Source organism: Phyllobates terribilis, unplaced genomic scaffold, assembly GCF_046119375.1.
Source record: "Phyllobates terribilis strain yellow unplaced genomic scaffold, ASM4611937v1 Scaffold_8__6_contigs__length_399053987, whole genome shotgun sequence".
Classification (NCBI taxonomy): domain Eukaryota; kingdom Metazoa; phylum Chordata; class Amphibia; order Anura; family Dendrobatidae; genus Phyllobates; species Phyllobates terribilis.
The window spans coordinates 54,179,674-54,198,023 of record NW_027362768.1 but is presented as its reverse complement, the minus strand read 5'-3'; the positions used below and the strand labels follow the sequence as shown (position 1 = coordinate 54,198,023).

Below are 18,350 nucleotides of genomic sequence, written 5' to 3'. Positions count from 1 at the left end.
GCTGATATTTGTGGGACACATGCGCAGTTTTACATGTCTGGTTTCGGGTCCCCGTGCTAGCGCAGTGAGACTGTGCACTTTGCAGCTTCACTGCGTGTGCGCAGTGAGACAGACATTTTATTCATGTAAATTTATTTTTGCCAATTACTTTTGAGCCCTGATTGAGGAGGCGTTGTTGAAAAATGGCTGCAATTACTAAACGTTTCATGGGATATTTTTGTTCAATCCAGTTAATTAAACCTGAAAGTCTACACTTCAATTGTATCTTAGTGGTATAATTTTAAATCCAAAATAGTGGCATGCAGAAGTCAAATCACCAAGATTCAGTCACAACCCAAATACTGTCCGTGTGTGTGTGTATATATGTGTGTGTGTGTGTGTGTGTGTATAATATATATATTATAGACCAAAAGTTTGGACACACCTTATCATTTAAAGATTTTTCTGTATTTTCAAGACTATGAAAATTGTACATTCACACTGAAGGCATCAAAACTATGAATTAACACATGTGGAAGTTTATACTTAACAAAAAAGTGTGAAACAACTGAAAATATGTCTTATATTCTAGGTTCTTCAAAGTAGCCACCTTTTGCTTTGATGACTGCTTTGCACACTCTTGGCATTCTCTTGATGAGCTTCAAGAGGTAGTCACCGGAAATGGTCTTCCAACAATCTTGAGGGAGTTCCCAGAGATGCTTAGCACTTGTTGGCCCCTTTGCCTTCACTCTGCGGTCCAGCTCACCCCAAACCATCTCGATTCGGTTCAGGTCTGGTGACTGTGGAGGCCAGGTCATCTGGCGTAGCACCCCATCACTCTCCTTCTTGGTCAAATAGCCCTTACACAGCCTGGAGGTGTGTTTGGGGTCATTGTCCTGTTGAAAAATAAATGATGGTCCAACTAAACACAAACCGGATGGAATAGCATGCCGCTGCAAGATGCTGTGGTAGCCATGCTGGTTCAGTATGCCTTCAATTTTGAATAAATCCCCAACAGTGTCACCAGCAAAGCACCCCCACACCTCCTCCTCCATGCTTCACGGTGGGAACCAGGCATGTAGAGTCCATCCGTTCACCTTTCCTGCGTCGCACAAAGACACGGTGGTTGGAACCAAAGATCTCGAATTTGAACTCATCAGACCAAAGCACAGATTTCCACTGGTCTAATGTCCATTCCTTGTGTTCTTTAGCCCAAATAAGTAAGTCTCTTCTGCTGGTTGCCTGTCCTTAGCAGTGGTTTCCTAGCAGCTATTTTACCATGAAGGCCTGCTGCACAAAGTCTCCTCTTAACAGTTGTTGTAGAGATGTGTCTGCTGCTAGAACTCTGTGTGGCATTGACCTGGTCTCTAATATGAGCTGCTGTTAACCTGTGATTTCTGAGGCTGGTGACTTGGATAAACTTATCCTCAGAAGCAGAGGTGACTCTTGGTCTTCCTTTCCTGGGGCGGTCCTCATGTGAGCCAGTTTCTTTGTAACGCTTGATGGTTTTTGCAACTGCACTTGGGGACACTTTCAAAGTTTTCCCGATTTTTCGGAATGACTGACCTTGATTTCTTAAAGTAATGTTGGCCACTCGTTTTTCTTTACTTAGAATTTGTATTATGGCAAGAAAAAAACAGCTAAGTAAAGAAAAACGAGTGGCCATCATTACTGTAAGAAATGAAGGTCAGTCAGTCCGAAAAATTGGGAAAACTTTGAAAGTGTCCCCAAGTGCAGTTGCAAAAACCATCAAGCGTTACAAAGAAACTGGCTCACATGAGGACCGCCCCAGGAAAGGAAGACCAAGAGTCACCTCTGCTTCTGAGGATAAGTTTATCCAAGTCACCAGCCTCAGAAATCACAGGTTAACAGCAGCTCAGATTAGAGACCAGGTCAATGCCACACAGAGTTCTAGCAGCAGACACATCTCTACAACAACTAATAAGAGGAGACTTTGTGCAGCAGGCCTTCATGGTAAAATAGCTGCTAGGAAACCACTACTAAGGACAGGCAACAAGCAGAAGAGACTTGTTTGGGCTGAAGAACACAAGGAATGGACATTAGACCAGTGGAAATCTGGGCTTTGGTCTGATGAGTCCAAATTTGAGATCTTTGGTTCCAACCACCGTGTCTTTGTGCGAAGCAGAAAAGGTGAACGGATGGACTCTACATGCCTGGTTCCCACCGTGAAGCATGGAGGAGGAGGTGTGATGGTGTGGGGGTGCTTTGCTGGTGACACTGTTGGGGATTTATTCAAAATTGAAGGCATACTGAACCAGCATGGCTACCACAGCAATCTTGCAGCGGCATGCTATTCCATCCGGTTTGCGCTTAGTTGGACCATCATTTATTTTTCAACAGGACAATGACCCCAAACACACCTCCAGGCTGTGTAAGGGCTATTTGACCAAGGAGGAGAGTGATGGGGTGCTACTCCAGATGACCTGGCCTCCACAGTCACCAGACCTGAACCCAATCGAGATGGTTTGGGGTGAGCTGGACCGCAGAATGAAGGCAAAAGGGCCAACAAGTGCTAAGCATCTCTGGGAACTCCTTCAAGATTGTTGGAAAACCATTTCCGGTGACTACCTCTTGAAGCTCATCAAGAGAATGCCAAGAGTGTGCAAAGCAGTCATCAAAGCAAAAGGTGGCTACTTTGAAGAACCTAGAATATAAGACATATTTTCAGTTGTTTCACACTTTTTTGTTAAGTATATAATTCCACATGTGTTAATTCATAGTTTTGATGCCTTCAGTGTGAATGTACAATTTTCATAGCCATGAAAATACAGAAAAATCTTTAAATGAGAAGGTGTGTCCAAACTTTTGGTCAGTACTATATTATATATATATATATATATATATATATATATATATATATATATATATATATATATATATATATATATATACACACACACACACACACATATACATACATATATATACACACTGTAGTGCCGGCGTCCCTGCCCTCTGCTAGGCAGGGACGCTGTTCCCCTCACCGCTCTGCTCCGTGCCCGGCGTCCCTCTCCCGCTCTGCTGGCAGCGCGCGCTCCTTCCCGGCCACTGTGCTTAGGGCGCGCGCGCCCTCCCTCCCTCTTAAAGGGGCCGCGCGCGCCGTCCTAAGGAGTCCCCGGCCAATGGCCGGAGGACTTTACCATATATAAGGCACCTCCTCCAAAATGGAGGTGCCAGAGCAATGTTGTTGCACCGTTCTACTCTGCTTCAGCCCTCAGGTCCCGTTGCCAGTTACCTGCCAGTTACCTGCCAGATTCCTGCCAGATTCCTGCCAGCTTGCTGTCCTAATCCTGCCTGATTTCCTGTTACCTGCCTGCCTGCCTGAGGTCCGACGGTCTGCCTTACAACTCCGGTCAGTCTGTCTAAGGACCAACTTGCCCGCTCACCTGGGAGCGCACATCAACTACCTGCCTGCTTGCCTGAGGTTCGACGGTCTGCCTTACAACTCCGGTCAGTCTGTCTATGGACCAGCTTGCCCGCTCACCTGGGAGCGCTTCTCCGCTACCTGCCTGCTTGCCTGCCCAGAGGCTCCGCTGTCACGTGCTGTGACCACCAGCTATTCCAGACTCTTGCCCGCTCACCTGGGAGCGCTTCTCCGCTACCTGCCTGCTTGCCTACCTGGAGGCTCCGCCGTCACGTGCTGTGACCACCTGCTATTCCAGAGACTCTCGCTTGCTCACCTGGGAGCACACATCCTCCATCTGCCTTGCTAGCCTACCTGGAGGTTCAGCCATCACAGGTCGTACCTACCCTTTACCTAGAGACTGCCCCGGTCACTTGCCGTGACCTCCAGCCCGTTCTTCCAGAGACTGCCCCGGTCACTTGCCGTGACCTCCAGCCCGTTCTTCCAGAGACTGCCCTGATCACTTGCCGTGACCTCCTGCCCGTACACCCAGAGACTGTCCCGGTCACCTGCTGTGACTGCCTGCCTGGTCGCCACCCGCTCCCTTACAAGGACCGCTCCCTTGTATAGTAGCCCAGAGGTTCCGCCTCCCTGACCCGTTACAGTTTGCTCGGGCCATGGAACCCGGTGGCACCCAAGCTCTCTCGCTTTTGGACCTACGTCATGAACTGTCCCGTCAGAGGTCCCAACAGGAGTCCATCCTGAGTCATCTGCGGAATGTCAACTCTTTCCTGGACACTCTGACTGCTCCACCAGCAACCACCGCTAGTGTCATGACTCGCAGCCCGGCAGCGCCGCTGCCCACCAATACCATGGCATCCTGCCCCGGACCCTGGCTTTCTACACCTCCACGCTTCGGAGGCGACCCCGCTCAAGCTAGGGGCTTCATAAACCAGTGCACCCTGCACTTTGAACTATTGTCCCACCAGTTTAACTCCGACCGTGCCAAAATCGCATTCATCATGTCCCATCTCACCGGGGAGGCCCTGGCCTGGCTAAATCCTCTATGGGAGAGAGGAGACCCCCTGGTGTCCAACTTGCCTGCTTTTCTCACGGCTTTCCGGAAAGTCTTCGACGAACCCGGACGGAAGACCTCATCCGCATCATCGTTGCTACGCCTCCGTCAGGAAAGTCTCACCGTGGGCCAATATGCCATACGGTTCCGTACCCTTGCCTCGGAGCTGGCCTGGGATAACGACGCTCTGGTTTCCGTCTTCTGGGAGGGTCTGTCCGGCCGTATTAAAGATGAACTTGCCGGTCGGGACATTCCTACCACTCTCGATGACTTAATAACTCTTGCCACCCGGACTGACCTACGGTTCCAGGAGCGTGCCAGAGAGGTCACCCGTGAGAGGAGGTTACCACGTCTAGCGCCTACTTTTCAGAAACCCGTCACTCCTTCTGTCTCTAACCAGGTACACCCTCCTGAGCCTATGCAGGTCGACCAGACCAAGATGGTCAAGACCCGTCAGGACTTACGCCGTGCCGAGGGGACCTGCTTCTACTGTGGCAGTAAGGAGCACCGGATCCGTGCCTGCCCGGAGAGGTCGGGAAACGCCTGTGTCTAGGTTCGCTCAGAGAGGTCCACCTAGACAAGAATAAATCCTCTCCATCCCTGCTGTTGTCAGTTTCAATCGTCTACGGGGAGAACAGTTATTTCGAACTAGCCCAACTGGACTCTGGAGCAGCCGGGAATCTTATTTCACAGTCCCTGGTAGAGAAATACCGCATCCCCACCAAACCTCTGGCTGTACCCTTGTCTGTTGCTGCCGTGGATGGGGGGCTCTTACCACGCCCCATCCAACTCATCACCGAATCCATTACTCTGCAGGTGGGAATGCTGCATTCTGAAAGTATCTCCTTCCATGTTCTGCCTGGACTCTCTCACGCCCTCTTGCTAGGCCTACCTTGGCTCCAGAAACATGCACCCGTTCTTGACTGGCAGACCGGAGAAGTCCTTCGCTGGGGACAGGGCTGCCATAAGACCTGTCTGGTTCCCGTTCATCCCGTCCGTCCTTCTCCTACCCCAGCTAATCTACCTGGACTTCCGATTCCTTATTGGTCTTATGCTGATGTCTTTAATAAAAAGGAGGCAGAGACACTACCCCCTCATAGACCATACGACTGCCCTATCGACCTGTTACCTGGTACTTCTCCTCCCCGTGGGCGTATTTATCCATTATCCGCTGCTGAGACCCGGTCGATGTCCGAATATATTGAGGAGAATCTGGCCAGGGGATTCATCCGGAAATCTACCTCCCCGGCGGGAGCAGGCTTCTTTTTCGTCAAAAAGAAGGACGGCTCTCTCCGTCCCTGTATAGACTATAGAGGCCTTAACCAGATCACGGTGAAGAATAAGTACCCCCTTCCGCTCATTCCGGAGTTATTTGATCGTCTGAGGGTGGCTAGAATCTTCACCAAACTGGACCTCCGTGGGGCGTACAACCTGGTTCGTATCAGTCAGGGGGATGAATGGAAGACGGCATTCAACACCCGAGACGGCCACTATGAATATCTGGTAATGCCCTTTGGCCTCTGTAACGCTCCTGCCGTCTTTCAAGAGTTGGTCAATGACATCTTCCGGGACCTTCTCTACTCCTGCGTAGTGGTGTACCTGGACGACATCTTGGTCTTCTCTCCGGATCTCCAGACTCACCGGAGGGATGTTCGTCAGGTCCTGCTCAGGCTCAGGCAGAACCATCTCTACGCTAAATATGAGAAGTGCCTCTTTGAGCAGACCTCGCTTCCGTTTCTGGGCTACATTATCTCTCAGACCGGCCTACAAATGGATCCTGAGAAACTGTCTGCCATCGAGAAATGGCCCCGACCAGAGGGGTTGAAGGCTATTCAACGGTTCCTGGGCTTCGCCAACTATTACCGCCTCTTCATCCCGCACTTCTCTTCCCGGACTGCCCCAATTTCCGCGCTCACCCGTAAGGGTACTAATCCCAAAGAGTGGCCGCCCGAAGCAGAGGAGGCCTTTCTTTCCCTAAAACAGGCCTTCTCTTCCGCCCCGGTGCTGCATCGCCCGGACGGCAACAAGCAGTTCTTCCTGGAAGTTGACGCCTCCTCCTCTGGAGCCGGAGCGGTACTTACTCAAAAATCATCTTCCGGGAGAATGGTAACTTGTGGCTTCTTCTCCAAACTCTTCTCCTCTTCTGAGCGCAACTATTCCATAGGAGACCGAGAGTTATTGGCCATCAAGCTGGCGTTGGAGGAGTGGCGTTACCTACTCGAGGGGGCTCTTCATCCGGTAATAATTTACACTGACCACAAGAACTTGGCTTACCTCCAGCATGCCCAGAGACTTAACCCGCGCCAAGCCCGGTGGTCCTTGTTTTTTGCTCGCTTTGATTTTGTTCTTCATTTTCGCCCGGCTGACAAAAACGTCAAAGCAGATGCCTTGTCCCGATCCTTTCTGGTATCCGATCTCGAGGAAGAACCTAAACATATCATCGATCCCGCCAGAGTAATGCAGGTGGCTCCCGTGAGTCTAAATCGTCTCCCTCCCGGTAAGACGTTTGTTTCAGTACCTGATCGGGAGAAGATCCTACACTGGGGCCATTCGTCTAAACTAGCTGGCCACGCCGGTCAGAAAAAGACCCTCCAGCTTATTGCCCGGCACTATTGGTGGCCTACCCTGCACAAGGACATAATAGACTTTGTTTCTGCCTGTGTGTCCTGCGCCCGCAACAAAGTCCCGAGACATCTGCCAGCCGGACACCTCCTTCCGCTTCCTGTACCTGCTGCCCACTGGCAGCATATAGCAATGGACTTTATAACTGATCTCCCCGTCTCTGCCGGTTGTACGGTCATATGGGTGGTCGCTGACCGCTTTTCCAAGATGGCTCACTTTATTCCCCTGCCGGGCCTTCCGTCTGCACCCGAGCTGGCTAAAGACTTTATCCGCCACATCTTCCGTCTTCATGGCCTGCCCCTCCACATCGTGTCGGATCGTGGGGTACAGTTCACCTCACGTTTCTGGAGAGCCACTTGTAAACTACTAGACGTCACCCTGGACTTCTCTTCCGCTTACCACCCACAGTCCAATGGTCAAGTGGAGCGGATCAATCAGAACCTGACCAGTTACCTCCGGCACTTCGTTAATGCCCACCATTCTGACTGGGTGGATCTCCTACCATGGGCCGAGTTCTCTTATAATAATCACGAGAGCGAATCCTCCTCCAAATCCCCGTTTTTTGTAGTCTTTGGTCAGCATCCTCGGATTCCTTTTCCTGTCTCCACCTCTGTGGACAACCCGGCTGCGGAATCTCTCGTTAGCAAGTTTTCCTCCATATGGGAGAGTACCCGGTCCGCACTCCTTCTGTCATCCGAGCGTATGAAAAGACACGCTGACAAAAAACGCCTGGATCCTCCACAATTTCGTCCAGGAGATAAAGTCTGGCTCTCATCTAAATATGTTCGACTCAAGATACCTTCTTACAAGTTAGGGCCTCGGTTCATCGGTCCTCTGGAGGTCATCAGTCAGATCAACCCGGTGGCCTATAAATTGAAACTCCCGGCCAACTTACGGATCCCTAACTCCTTCCATGTATCTCTCCTCAAACCCGTGGTGCTTAACTCTTTTTCCAAGTCTACAGGTACGCCTCCTGCTCCGGTTTCTGCTGAGGACGAGTTTGAGGTAGAGAACATTCTTGCCACCAAAAGGGTAAGAGGAAAGACCTTTTTTCTGGTAGATTGGAAGGGGTTTGGTCCTGAGGAGAGAACGTGGGAGCCCCGGGAGAACATCCATGCCCCTCTCATCCTAGCTAAATTTCTATCTGGCCTAAAAAAGGGGGGGCCTAAAGGGGGGGGGGTACTGTAGTGCCGGCATCCCTGCCCTCTGCTAGGCAGGGACGCTGTTCCCCTCACCGCTCTGCTCCGTGCCCGGCGTCCCTCTCCCGCTCTGCTGGCAGCGCGCGCTCCTTCCCGGCCACTGTGCTTAGGGCGCGCGCGCGCACGCCCTCCCTCCCTCTTAAAGGGGCCGCGCGCGCCGTCCTAAGGAGTCCCCGGCCAATGGCCGGAGGACTTTACCATATATAAGGCACCTCCTCCAAAATGGAGGTGCCCGAGCAATGTTGTTGCACCGTTCTACTCTGCTTCAGCCCTCAGGTCCCGTTGCCAGTTACCTGCCAGATTCCTGCCAGCTTGCTGTCCTAATCCTGCCTGAGGTCCGACGGTCTGCCTTACAACTCCGGTCAGTCTGTCTAAGGACCAACTTGCCCGCTCACCTGGGAGCGCACATCAACTACCTGCCTGCTTGCCTGAGGTTCGACGGTCTGCCTTACAACTCCGGTCAGTCTGTCTATGGACCAGCTTGCCCGCTCACCTGGGAGCGCTTCTCCGCTACCTGCCTGCTTGCCTGCCCGGAGGCTCCGCTGTCACGTGCTGTGACCACCAGCTATTCCAGACTCTTGCCCGCTCACCTGGGAGCGCTTCTCCGCTACCTGCCTGCTTGCCTACCTGGAGGCTCCGCCATCACGTGCTGTGACCACCTGCTATTCCAGAGACTCTCGCTTGCTCACCTGGGAGCACACATCCTCCATCTGCCTTGCTAGCCTACCTGGAGGTTCAGCCATCACAGGTCGTACCTACCCTTTACCTAGAGACTGCCCCGGTCACTTGCCGTGACCTCCAGCCCGTTCTTCCAGAGACTGCCCCGGTCACTTGCCGTGACCTCCAGCCCGTTCTTCCAGAGACTGCCCTGATCACTTGCCGTGACCTCCTGCCCGTACACCCAGAGACTGTCCCGGTCACCTGCTGTGACTGCCTGCCTGGTCGCCACCCGCTCCCTTACAAGGACCGCTCCCTTGTATAGTAGCCCAGAGGTTCCGCCTCCCTGACCCGTTACACACACTGTGTGCAGAATTATTAGGCAAATTAGTATTTTGATCACATGTTACTTTTTATACATGTTGTCCTACTCCAAGCTGCATAGGCTTGAGAGCCAACTACCAATTAAGTAAATCTGGTGGTGTGCATCTCTGTAATGAGGAGGGGTGTTGACTAATGACATCAACACCCTATATAAGGTGTGCTTAATTATTAGGCAACTTCCTTTTCTTTGGCAAAATGGGTCAGAAGAGAGATTTGACGGGCTCTGAAAAGTCCAAAATTGTGAGATGTCTTGCAAAGGGATGCAGCAGTCTTGAAATTTCCAAACTTTTGAAGCGAGATCACCGAACAATCAAGCGTTTCATGGCAAATAGCCAACAGGGTCGCAAGAAGCGTGTTGGCCAAAAAAGGCACAAAATAACTGCCCGTGAATTGAGGAAAATCAAGCGTGAAGCTGCCAAGATGCCATTCGCCACCAGTTTTGCCATATTTCAGAGCTGCAACGTTTACTGGAGTATCAAAAAGCACAAGATGTGCTATACTCAGGGACATGGCCAAGGTAAGGAAGGCTGAAAAACGACCAACTTTGAACAAGAAACATAAAACGTCAAGAATGGGTCAAGAAATATCTTAAGACTGATTTTTCAAAGGTTTTATGGACTGATTAAATGAGAGTGACTCTTGATTGGCCAGATGGATGGGCCAGAGGCTGGATCAGTAAAGGGCAGAGAGCTCCACTCTGACACAGACGCCAGCAAGGTGGAGATGGGATACTGGTATGGGCTGGTATCATCAAAGATGAACTTGTGGGACTTTTTTCGGGTTGAGGATGGAGTGAAGCTCAACTCCCAGACCTACTGCCAGTTTCTGGAAGACAACTTCTTCAAGCAGTGGTACAGGAAGAAGTCGGTATCATTCAAGAAAAACATGATTTTCATGCAGGACAATGCTCCATCTCATAGATCCAAATACTCCACAGCGTGGCTGGCCAGTAAAGGTCTAAAAGAAGAAAAAAGAATGACATGGCCCCCTTGTTCACCTGATCTGAACCCCATAGAGAACCTGTGGTCCATCATAAAATGTGAGATCTACAGGGAGGGAAAACAGTACACCTCTCGGAACAGTGTCTGGGAGGCTGTGGTGGCTGCTGCACGCAATGTTGATCGAAAACAGATCAAGCAACTGACTGAATCTATGGATGGAAGGCTGTTGAGTGTCATCATAAAGAAAGGTGGCTATATTGATCACTAATTTTTTTGGTTTTTGTTTTTGCATGTCAGAAATGTTTATTTCTAAATTTTGTGCACGGATATTGATTTACCTGGTGAAAATAAACAAGTGAGATGGGATTATATTTGGTTTTTATTAAGTTGCCTAATAATTCTGCACAGTAATAGTTACCTGCACAAACAGATATCCTCCTAAGATAGCCAAATCTAAAAAAAAACACTCCAACTTCCAAAAATATTAAGCTTGGATATTTGAGTCTTTTGGGTTGATTGAGAACATAGTTGTTGATCAATAATAAAAATAATCCTCTAAAATACAACTTGCCTAATAATTCTGCACACGGTGTATATATATAAATATATATATATATATATTTATTTATTACACATACATATATGAGTAAATATGCCGGCAGCTCACATCAGCGTCTGAGGGCACATGCCAGTGACGCCATGCGCTGCTCAGGTGCTGACATGAGCTGCTGCAGCAGAACAGGACGCAGCGCTGGAGCAGAGGTGAGGAAGAAAGGGGAGTATAAGTGTTTATTTTTTGTGTGTGCAGTGATGGGGGTGCCATGCATACCAGGGTTGGAGAGGAGGGGTGCCATGCATACCAGGATTGGAGAGGAGGGCTGCCATGCATACCAGGATTGGAGAGGAGGGGTGCCATGCATACCAGGATTGGAGAGGAGGGGTGCCATGCATACCAGGATTGGAGAGGAGGGGTGCCATGCATACCAGGATTGGAGATGAGGGGTGCCATGCATACCAGGATTGGAGATGAGGGGTGCCATGCATACCAGGATTGGAGATGAGGGGTGCCATGCATACCAGGATTGGAGATGAGGGGTGCCATGCATACCAGGATTGGAGATGAGGGGTGCCATGCATACCAGGATTGGAGATGAGGGATGCCATGCATACCAGGATTGGAGATGAGGGATGCCATGCATACCAGGATTGGAGAGGAGGGGTGCCATGCATACACACGTGTTCAAAATTGATGGTACCCTTCGTTTAATGAAAGAAAAACCCACAATGGTCACAGAAATAACTTGAATCTGACAAAAGTAATAAATTAAAAATCTATGAAAACGAACAAATGAAAGTCAGATAATGCTTTTTAACCCTGCTACCACAGAATTTTTTTAAAAAAATTAAAAACTCATGAAATAGGCCTTGACAGAAATTTGGTTACTCTTAACTTAATATTTTGTTGAACAACCTTTTGAGGCAATCACTGCAATCAAACGATTCCTGTAACTGTCAATGAGACTTCTGCACCTCTCGACAGGTGTTTTGGCCCACTCCTCATGAGCAAACTCCTCCAGTTGTCTCGTGTTTGATGGTTGCCTTTTCCATACGGCATGTTTCAGCTCTTTCCAAAGATGCTCAATAGGATTTAGGTCAGGGCTCATAGAAGGCCACTTCAGAATAGTCCAGTGTTTTCCTCTTAGCCATTCTTGGGTGTTTTTAGCTGTGTGTTTTGGGTCATTATCCTGTTGCAAGACCCATGACCTGCGCCATTGGGGATGAGGGAGCCATGCATACCAGGATGGGGAAATTTACCAGTAGCTGCTGCATTTCCCACCCTAGGCTTATACTAGAGTCAATAAGTTTCCCAGTTTTTTGTGGTAAAATTAGGTACCTCGGCTTATACTTGGGTCAGCTTATACTCGAGTATGTACAGTAAATAAAAATATTTGTTACATTCATCCTGTGATCATAGGACACTGATACAATACACTGCAATACTTTGGCATAATTCTGTCAGCTCTCTCATATTAGGCTATGTTCACACATCATGTGTTTTTTGCGTCACAAATCTGCAGCAAAACTTCATCTTCAGGGGCATTTTGTTCAGTATGTTTCTTGCAGTTTTGGTGCTTTTTTTCAGCATTTTTCTCACTGTCCTCCTGTCTCTATTTATGCATGTACATAAAGTTCTGAGAAAAAAAATGAACCCCATTCTATTTTGCCATCAAAAACGCTGAAAATACACTGATGCAAATCTTGGTGCATTTTTTCAGCGTTTTTTTCACCACCCATTACTTCATATAGGTGAAAAAACGCAGAAAAAGTGACATGCTCCATTTTCCAAAAACCATGCAAGGAACAAAATACGGAACCAAAAAAAAACCATGATGTGTGAACAGAGAATTCTGGTTTCTCATAGACTTTGCTGGTACTGCAAAAGGCAGCTGAAAATTTGCATAAAAATCTGCCGCAAAAAATGCTGAAAAAAACATGTGTGAATACAGCCTTTGAGGGAAGCCATCATGTCCCCGAATGCTGTTAATCAGCAGATTACTAGCAATACAGTGTTGCCCAGCCGTCTAACTTAAAATTCAGCATGTAGGATAGAGAGTTCTATTCCTCAAGGGAGGCGTCGGCTTTCAGTCTTAGGCCATGTGCCCACGTAGCGTTTTTACGGCTGTGAAAACGCTTGTAAAACAGTCTGCCATGCAAAGCAATGTGAATTCGGATGTGCTGTGCCCATGATGCGCTAATTTGCGCGCCGAATTCGCATTGCGTTGCAAAACGCAGCATGACCATTTCTACCGTGATTACGCTGCAAATTCACGGCCATTGAGGAACACTGAAACGCAGCAAACACGCAGGTATATGTGGATTTGCTGCGTTTCAATTAAATTCAATGGCCGCGAATTTGCAGCGTAATCGCGGTGCGTGTGGTACCCGGGATGAACAGGAGACTACAACTCCTCTTCATCCCGGCTACCACGTGGTGAAAAAAATAAATAAAAAAAAATAAACCAAACCTGTATATTCACCTCTCCGGCGGCCCCCGGTCTGCTCCTGGCCACGTTCTCTCTCCTTGCCGTCCCGCAGTGTACTATCAGGACCTGCGGTGACGTCATTTAGTCACCTGATGGTCACGCGACCGCTGACGTCGGCGGTCAGGTGATGGTCGCGTGACCATTAGCTGACTAAATGAAGTCACCGCAGGTCCTGAAAGTACACTGCGGGACGGCAAGGAGAGAGAACGTGGCCAGGAGCAGACTGGAGGAGACCGGAGAGGTGAGTATACAGGTTTTTTTTTTTTTTTTTTAACGTTTTAATTCTCTCTTTTTTTACTATAGATGCTGCATTTAAAGCATCAGTTGGTCACACATTATAAATCCATGCCGGTTGCATGGATTTATGTTGTGTGACCAACTTGTCAAGCACTTTTCCAAGTGATGCTCAAAATCGCTTGGAAAACTGCTTGAAAAAAAGCATGTGAAAACGCATGTAAAAACGCTGAAAAAACGCATATAAATCTGCATGCGTTTTTTTCTGCCAGAGAGATGCAAAAACGCTCTGCATCAAATCTGCTACGTGGGCACATAGCCTGAGAGGTGTTTACCCGAGCGGTTAGGCTTGGTGCCCACGATGCAGAAATGAAGCAGAAATTTTCCTGAGCATTTCTGCATCTCCTTGGCAGAAAAACGCATGCAGTTTTTACATGCGTTTTTGACGAGTATTTGCCATGCGTTTTTCCAATGTACTGTATAGGCAAATACGAATGCAGAAACGCACAAGGATTGGTCATGTCCGTATTTTTTTCGGAGAGTAAAATCCGTGCAGAAAAAATCCTGACCATGTGCACAGAACTTGCAGAATGTCCTAGGAAGTCATGGGATAAGGTATGCAAAGCGTTTGTGGAGTGTTTACGCGCTGCAAATACGCACCAAAAACGCATCGTGGGCACACAGCCTCACAGTCACCACTCAGTACACAGTGGCTGTAAGCATGCCATGGCACAATGATGGACAGCTCGCTCTGCGGCACAATTGTGCACAGCGAGCTGTCAGAGTGCTTACAGCAGCTGCTCACATTGCTGTTAACAGTGACTGTAGCTGCTGTGGGAACACCTCTATAACTGAAAGCCGGTAGGCTCCTGTGAGGAACGCAAGTTCATTTTCTCCCTATATCTGCACTTTCAGTAAGACGGCCTGACATGAATTGTAACACTAAAAACTACAGATTATTGCTATATCTGCAGAATAATAGTGTGTGTGGGGACATGACAGGTTCCCTTTAAGGCTCACATTGTGTTTTTTCAGCGTGTTTTTTTTCTGCAGCAAAACCTGATCTCTTGCCAGGAGGTTTGTTCAGTATTCTTCTTGCTTTTTTGCTTGTTTTTTTCACTGTCCTTTTGTCTCTTTATACATGTACATAAAGTTCAGTGAAGAAAAAAAATCTCATTCTATTTCATCAGGTTTTGGCACAAGAAACGCTGAAAAAACTAACATACGTTTTTTGGTGCGTTTTTTTCACCACCCATTATTTCCAATGGGTGAAAAAACGCTGAAAGTAGTGACATGCTCTATTCTGCAAAAAAAAACATGCAAAGCACAAAATCCTGATAAAAAAAAACCAAGATGTGTGCATGTATACGGCATAGTATACGGCAGTATGAGCGAGCCCTTAAAGCATTACTCCCACGATTTCTGGGGGTCCCCTTTCCCATTGATAGGGAATAACTTGCCATTTGGGAATAACTATAAATCTAAATTAAATACATTGCAATTGAGTACATCATACAGCCCTGGTAAGGAACCAGTCATAAAGCAGTCTTACTTGATTGGCATGTTGGACAAGCTGGACTCTTCCATCTTTCAAATGAATCAGACTCACACCCATCTTTTTCAGGATTTCCAAATGTTCAGGGTTACTAGCCATGAAATCCCTAGCACGTAATGGCGGCCTGTTGCCATTGCCAGAGATATCATCCCTAAAAAACAAAAACAAAAAACAACCTTGAGAATTAGTTTTGTCACTCTTGTAAGTATTGAAATGGTTTTAAAAGGGGGCTGCCTCAAGTTTGTTCTTCGGCAGCACACCACTCCCCTGCCTCCCATTTGCCAAGGGGAGAAGTGCTCCCGAACATGAACAGTTTGGAACAGCAGCATGGCTGAGCCGCTGGCCCGAACTGTGCACTCAGCAAGGCAGCTAGCCGAGGCAGCTTAGCCTCTGCTGCATTGGAGAAGAGCAGAGACTCAGAGCCTAGCCGGCTCAGCCAGCTTCAGAGCTGCACTTACAAGCTGTGCAGCAAACAGCTTGCAAATACATGCTCCTTGACTAGTAAACCGGCCAACACTAAGGCGACTGCCGAGGTACTGGTATCCTAAACAATTAGCTATAAACTAAAAAATTAAAAATTCAGTTTTTGAGAATGAATGGATTTTTTTAAAAAAAGAAAAATTGCAAATTAACTTATTTCTATGAGCAATTTGCAATTTAAAAAATGTTTCACCCAGAATTTAAAAGAACAAGCAGCATGGTTTTAATATGCATTTCAGAACAAGGACACATCAATAAATACTGCCATGTGGCCTCATCATTACTTTCTTCTGCAATTGTGGTTTGGATGTGGCCATGTGATTTGCTTTCTGGCAATCAAGCTGTGAAATGCATGCGGCAGGCAGACAGTCATAAGCTCGGGGAGCTGATCCGCCCGAGCTTAAAGGTTGTGGGTTAAAAGTCGGTCCTAGTGTAAAATGCTCTTTAAAAGCTGCCAACTAAACATGTACACGCGCTCCAACTACAGAGAGACACACAAACTAGACTTCATTCTGCAAAACAAGAAATTTGATGTTTTTCTTGGGGTTGCAATCCAGGAAAGGCATATTGTTCAGCAATGGTTACACAATGGCAAAGCGGCTCTAAAATCTCTCTGTATTTTTTATCAGTTAAAAGTAAAATGTTAGCATTTATATAACAAATCAGGACATTGCATATACATCTCTCCACAAAGGTTCTATTGCCTTTAATAGCTAGAAAAGGGAGTCAAATTAGATCACTGGGGATCAACTGTAAAAAGCCTAAAGATAAAGTCACACTATGAGATAAAAATCACAGCTGCTACAGAATAGAATACTGAATAAATCTATGTAATATAGACTTACATTCTTGAAGTAGTGCGAGGACAGTTCTTGTCAACCACATTTTTTAAGGGTTCCCGGATGCTTTGAGCATATAAAGGATCATTGCGAAAGAGAATTTGTGTATTTGGACAAGACCATTCAAAGTTACTGTCATCCAGCTCTGTGAACTGTGTAGTCTGTAAGCAAGCACAATGTAGAAGAATTAAAGCTTTATCTAAGCAAAGTTTACTGCCGAGTGTATGCCAGCATTGTCTGACTGGAATATCACTAAGCTAAAGACAAACATGGAAAAAGGGATTGAACAGAGTTTGCATTTACAACTTTAAAGATCTATATTAATTTAAAACACACATACTGTGGAATTAAAATTTGCAGAAATACACAATTTTAAAGGGAACCTGTCAGGAGATTAAAGAGAGAAACTTGTGAATCAAGTAAAGTGGGTAGAGTTGGCAGGGATCTGCTCAGATGACTGTTCTCCACATTCCCAGATTTCTTTTTTCTTTTTAAATAGGTATTTTTATAATCTCCTCTACGCCTGTTTACTGGCAACAAAAAGTCGCAAGGTTTGTTGCAAGTGGTATTTGCACCAAGTTTTGAGAAAACTTTTTCCCAGCAGAACCCAGAACTTAAAAAAAAATATATATATATATTATATTTATTATATATAAAATGAGCTGAAATCTAGAGCAGATCGTGGCTAGCGTACATTTCATTTTCACAAGCAGTCTGACAGATGTACCAATATTCAGACCTTGCCTTGATTAAACAGGTTCTCAAAGAAATGTGCTAAAACAAACAAAATAAATAGTACACATTTAAATATTGAAAATTTTCTAAATACCTTAATTTAGCAAAAAGTAAAGTATGCTCTATGTACAGCACTCCGTCAGGATAACAAGATGGCAGCTACCATCAATCATACCCAGTCCTAGACTTCAGGACAGGCTGTGTGAAGCACGAGACAGAGGTCACATCAGAGCAGCATCCTGTCACCAGGGGTGATAAAATTGAAAAAAGGCTGCTCACACTGCTGTCCATCCTATGTATCTGATCTAATACCAGAGACACCAGGCGTGGTGAGGTAAGAAGAGGCTGCTCACACTGCTCTCCACCCAGTCTATCTGATCTAATACTGGAGATACCAGGAATTATTAATTAATAAGAAGCTGCTCAAACTGCTCTCCACCCTGTCTATCTGACCTAATACTCAAGATACCAGGGGGTCTGAGGTAAGAAGAGGCTGCTCAAACTGCTGTCCACACCATCTGATCTAATACTGGAGACACCAGGGGTGCAGAGGTAAGAAGATGATACTCACACTGCTGTCTACTCAATTTGATCTAATACTGGAGATACCATGGGTGCAGCGGTAAGAAGAGGCTGCTCACACTGCTGTCTATCCGGTCTATCTGATCTAATACTGGAGATACCATGGGTGCGGAGGTAAGAAGAGGCTGCTCACACTGCGGTCGACCATGTCCATCTGATATAATACTGGAAAAAGCATGGAAGATGATGCTAGAAGAGACTGTTCACATTGCTGTCCATCTGATCTAATACTGGAGATACCAAGGACGATGGGGGTAAGAAGAGAAAGTTTAACTATTCTTTAATTATGCTTTTCTATTCACGGATAATCCCTTTTAGTTATCAGAACGCTGGGTGACTTCAGCTCCTGAGTCAGCAGAATTGTCAATGCAGCTCTGAGATATAATATAGGCTACAAGTGGATAATATTTTACACAGCTCATTTTCATGTGGCATATTTTTTGCCCAGAGAATTAAAGGGGTTGTCCGGGCATTCAGTATAATCTGTGTGTGTATCTAGGCTGCACAATGCTGACAGTGTGTAATTTACTCCCTGTCAGCATTCTGTTCCGTTGCCTAGATACAGACATGTCATGTGATCAGCCTCTCTCTCCTGATTCTGGAGAAGCTGGTGAAAACTGGACTTGAGTTTTCCACACGGGCAGACCCTCCCTCTCCTCC

The 18,350-nt window shown here is 47.1% G+C and overlaps 1 protein-coding gene across 6 annotated transcripts in view; it reads right to left on the bottom strand.

Annotated features, from left to right (window-relative positions):
• The window catches only part of EDEM3 (ER degradation enhancing alpha-mannosidase like protein 3), a 116,557-nt gene that overhangs the window by 19,199 nt on the left and 79,008 nt on the right, over nt 1-18,350 (bottom strand). For all 6 annotated transcript variants that reach the window (XM_073642965.1, XM_073642966.1, XM_073642968.1 and 3 more), the window contains exons 15-16: nt 16,380-16,534; nt 15,052-15,205 (exon numbers count right to left, since the gene is read on the bottom strand). In XM_073642965.1, the coding sequence (XP_073499066.1) occupies nt 15,052-15,205; nt 16,380-16,534 (309 nt within the window). The remainder of the gene's footprint in view (nt 1-15,051; nt 15,206-16,379; nt 16,535-18,350) is intronic.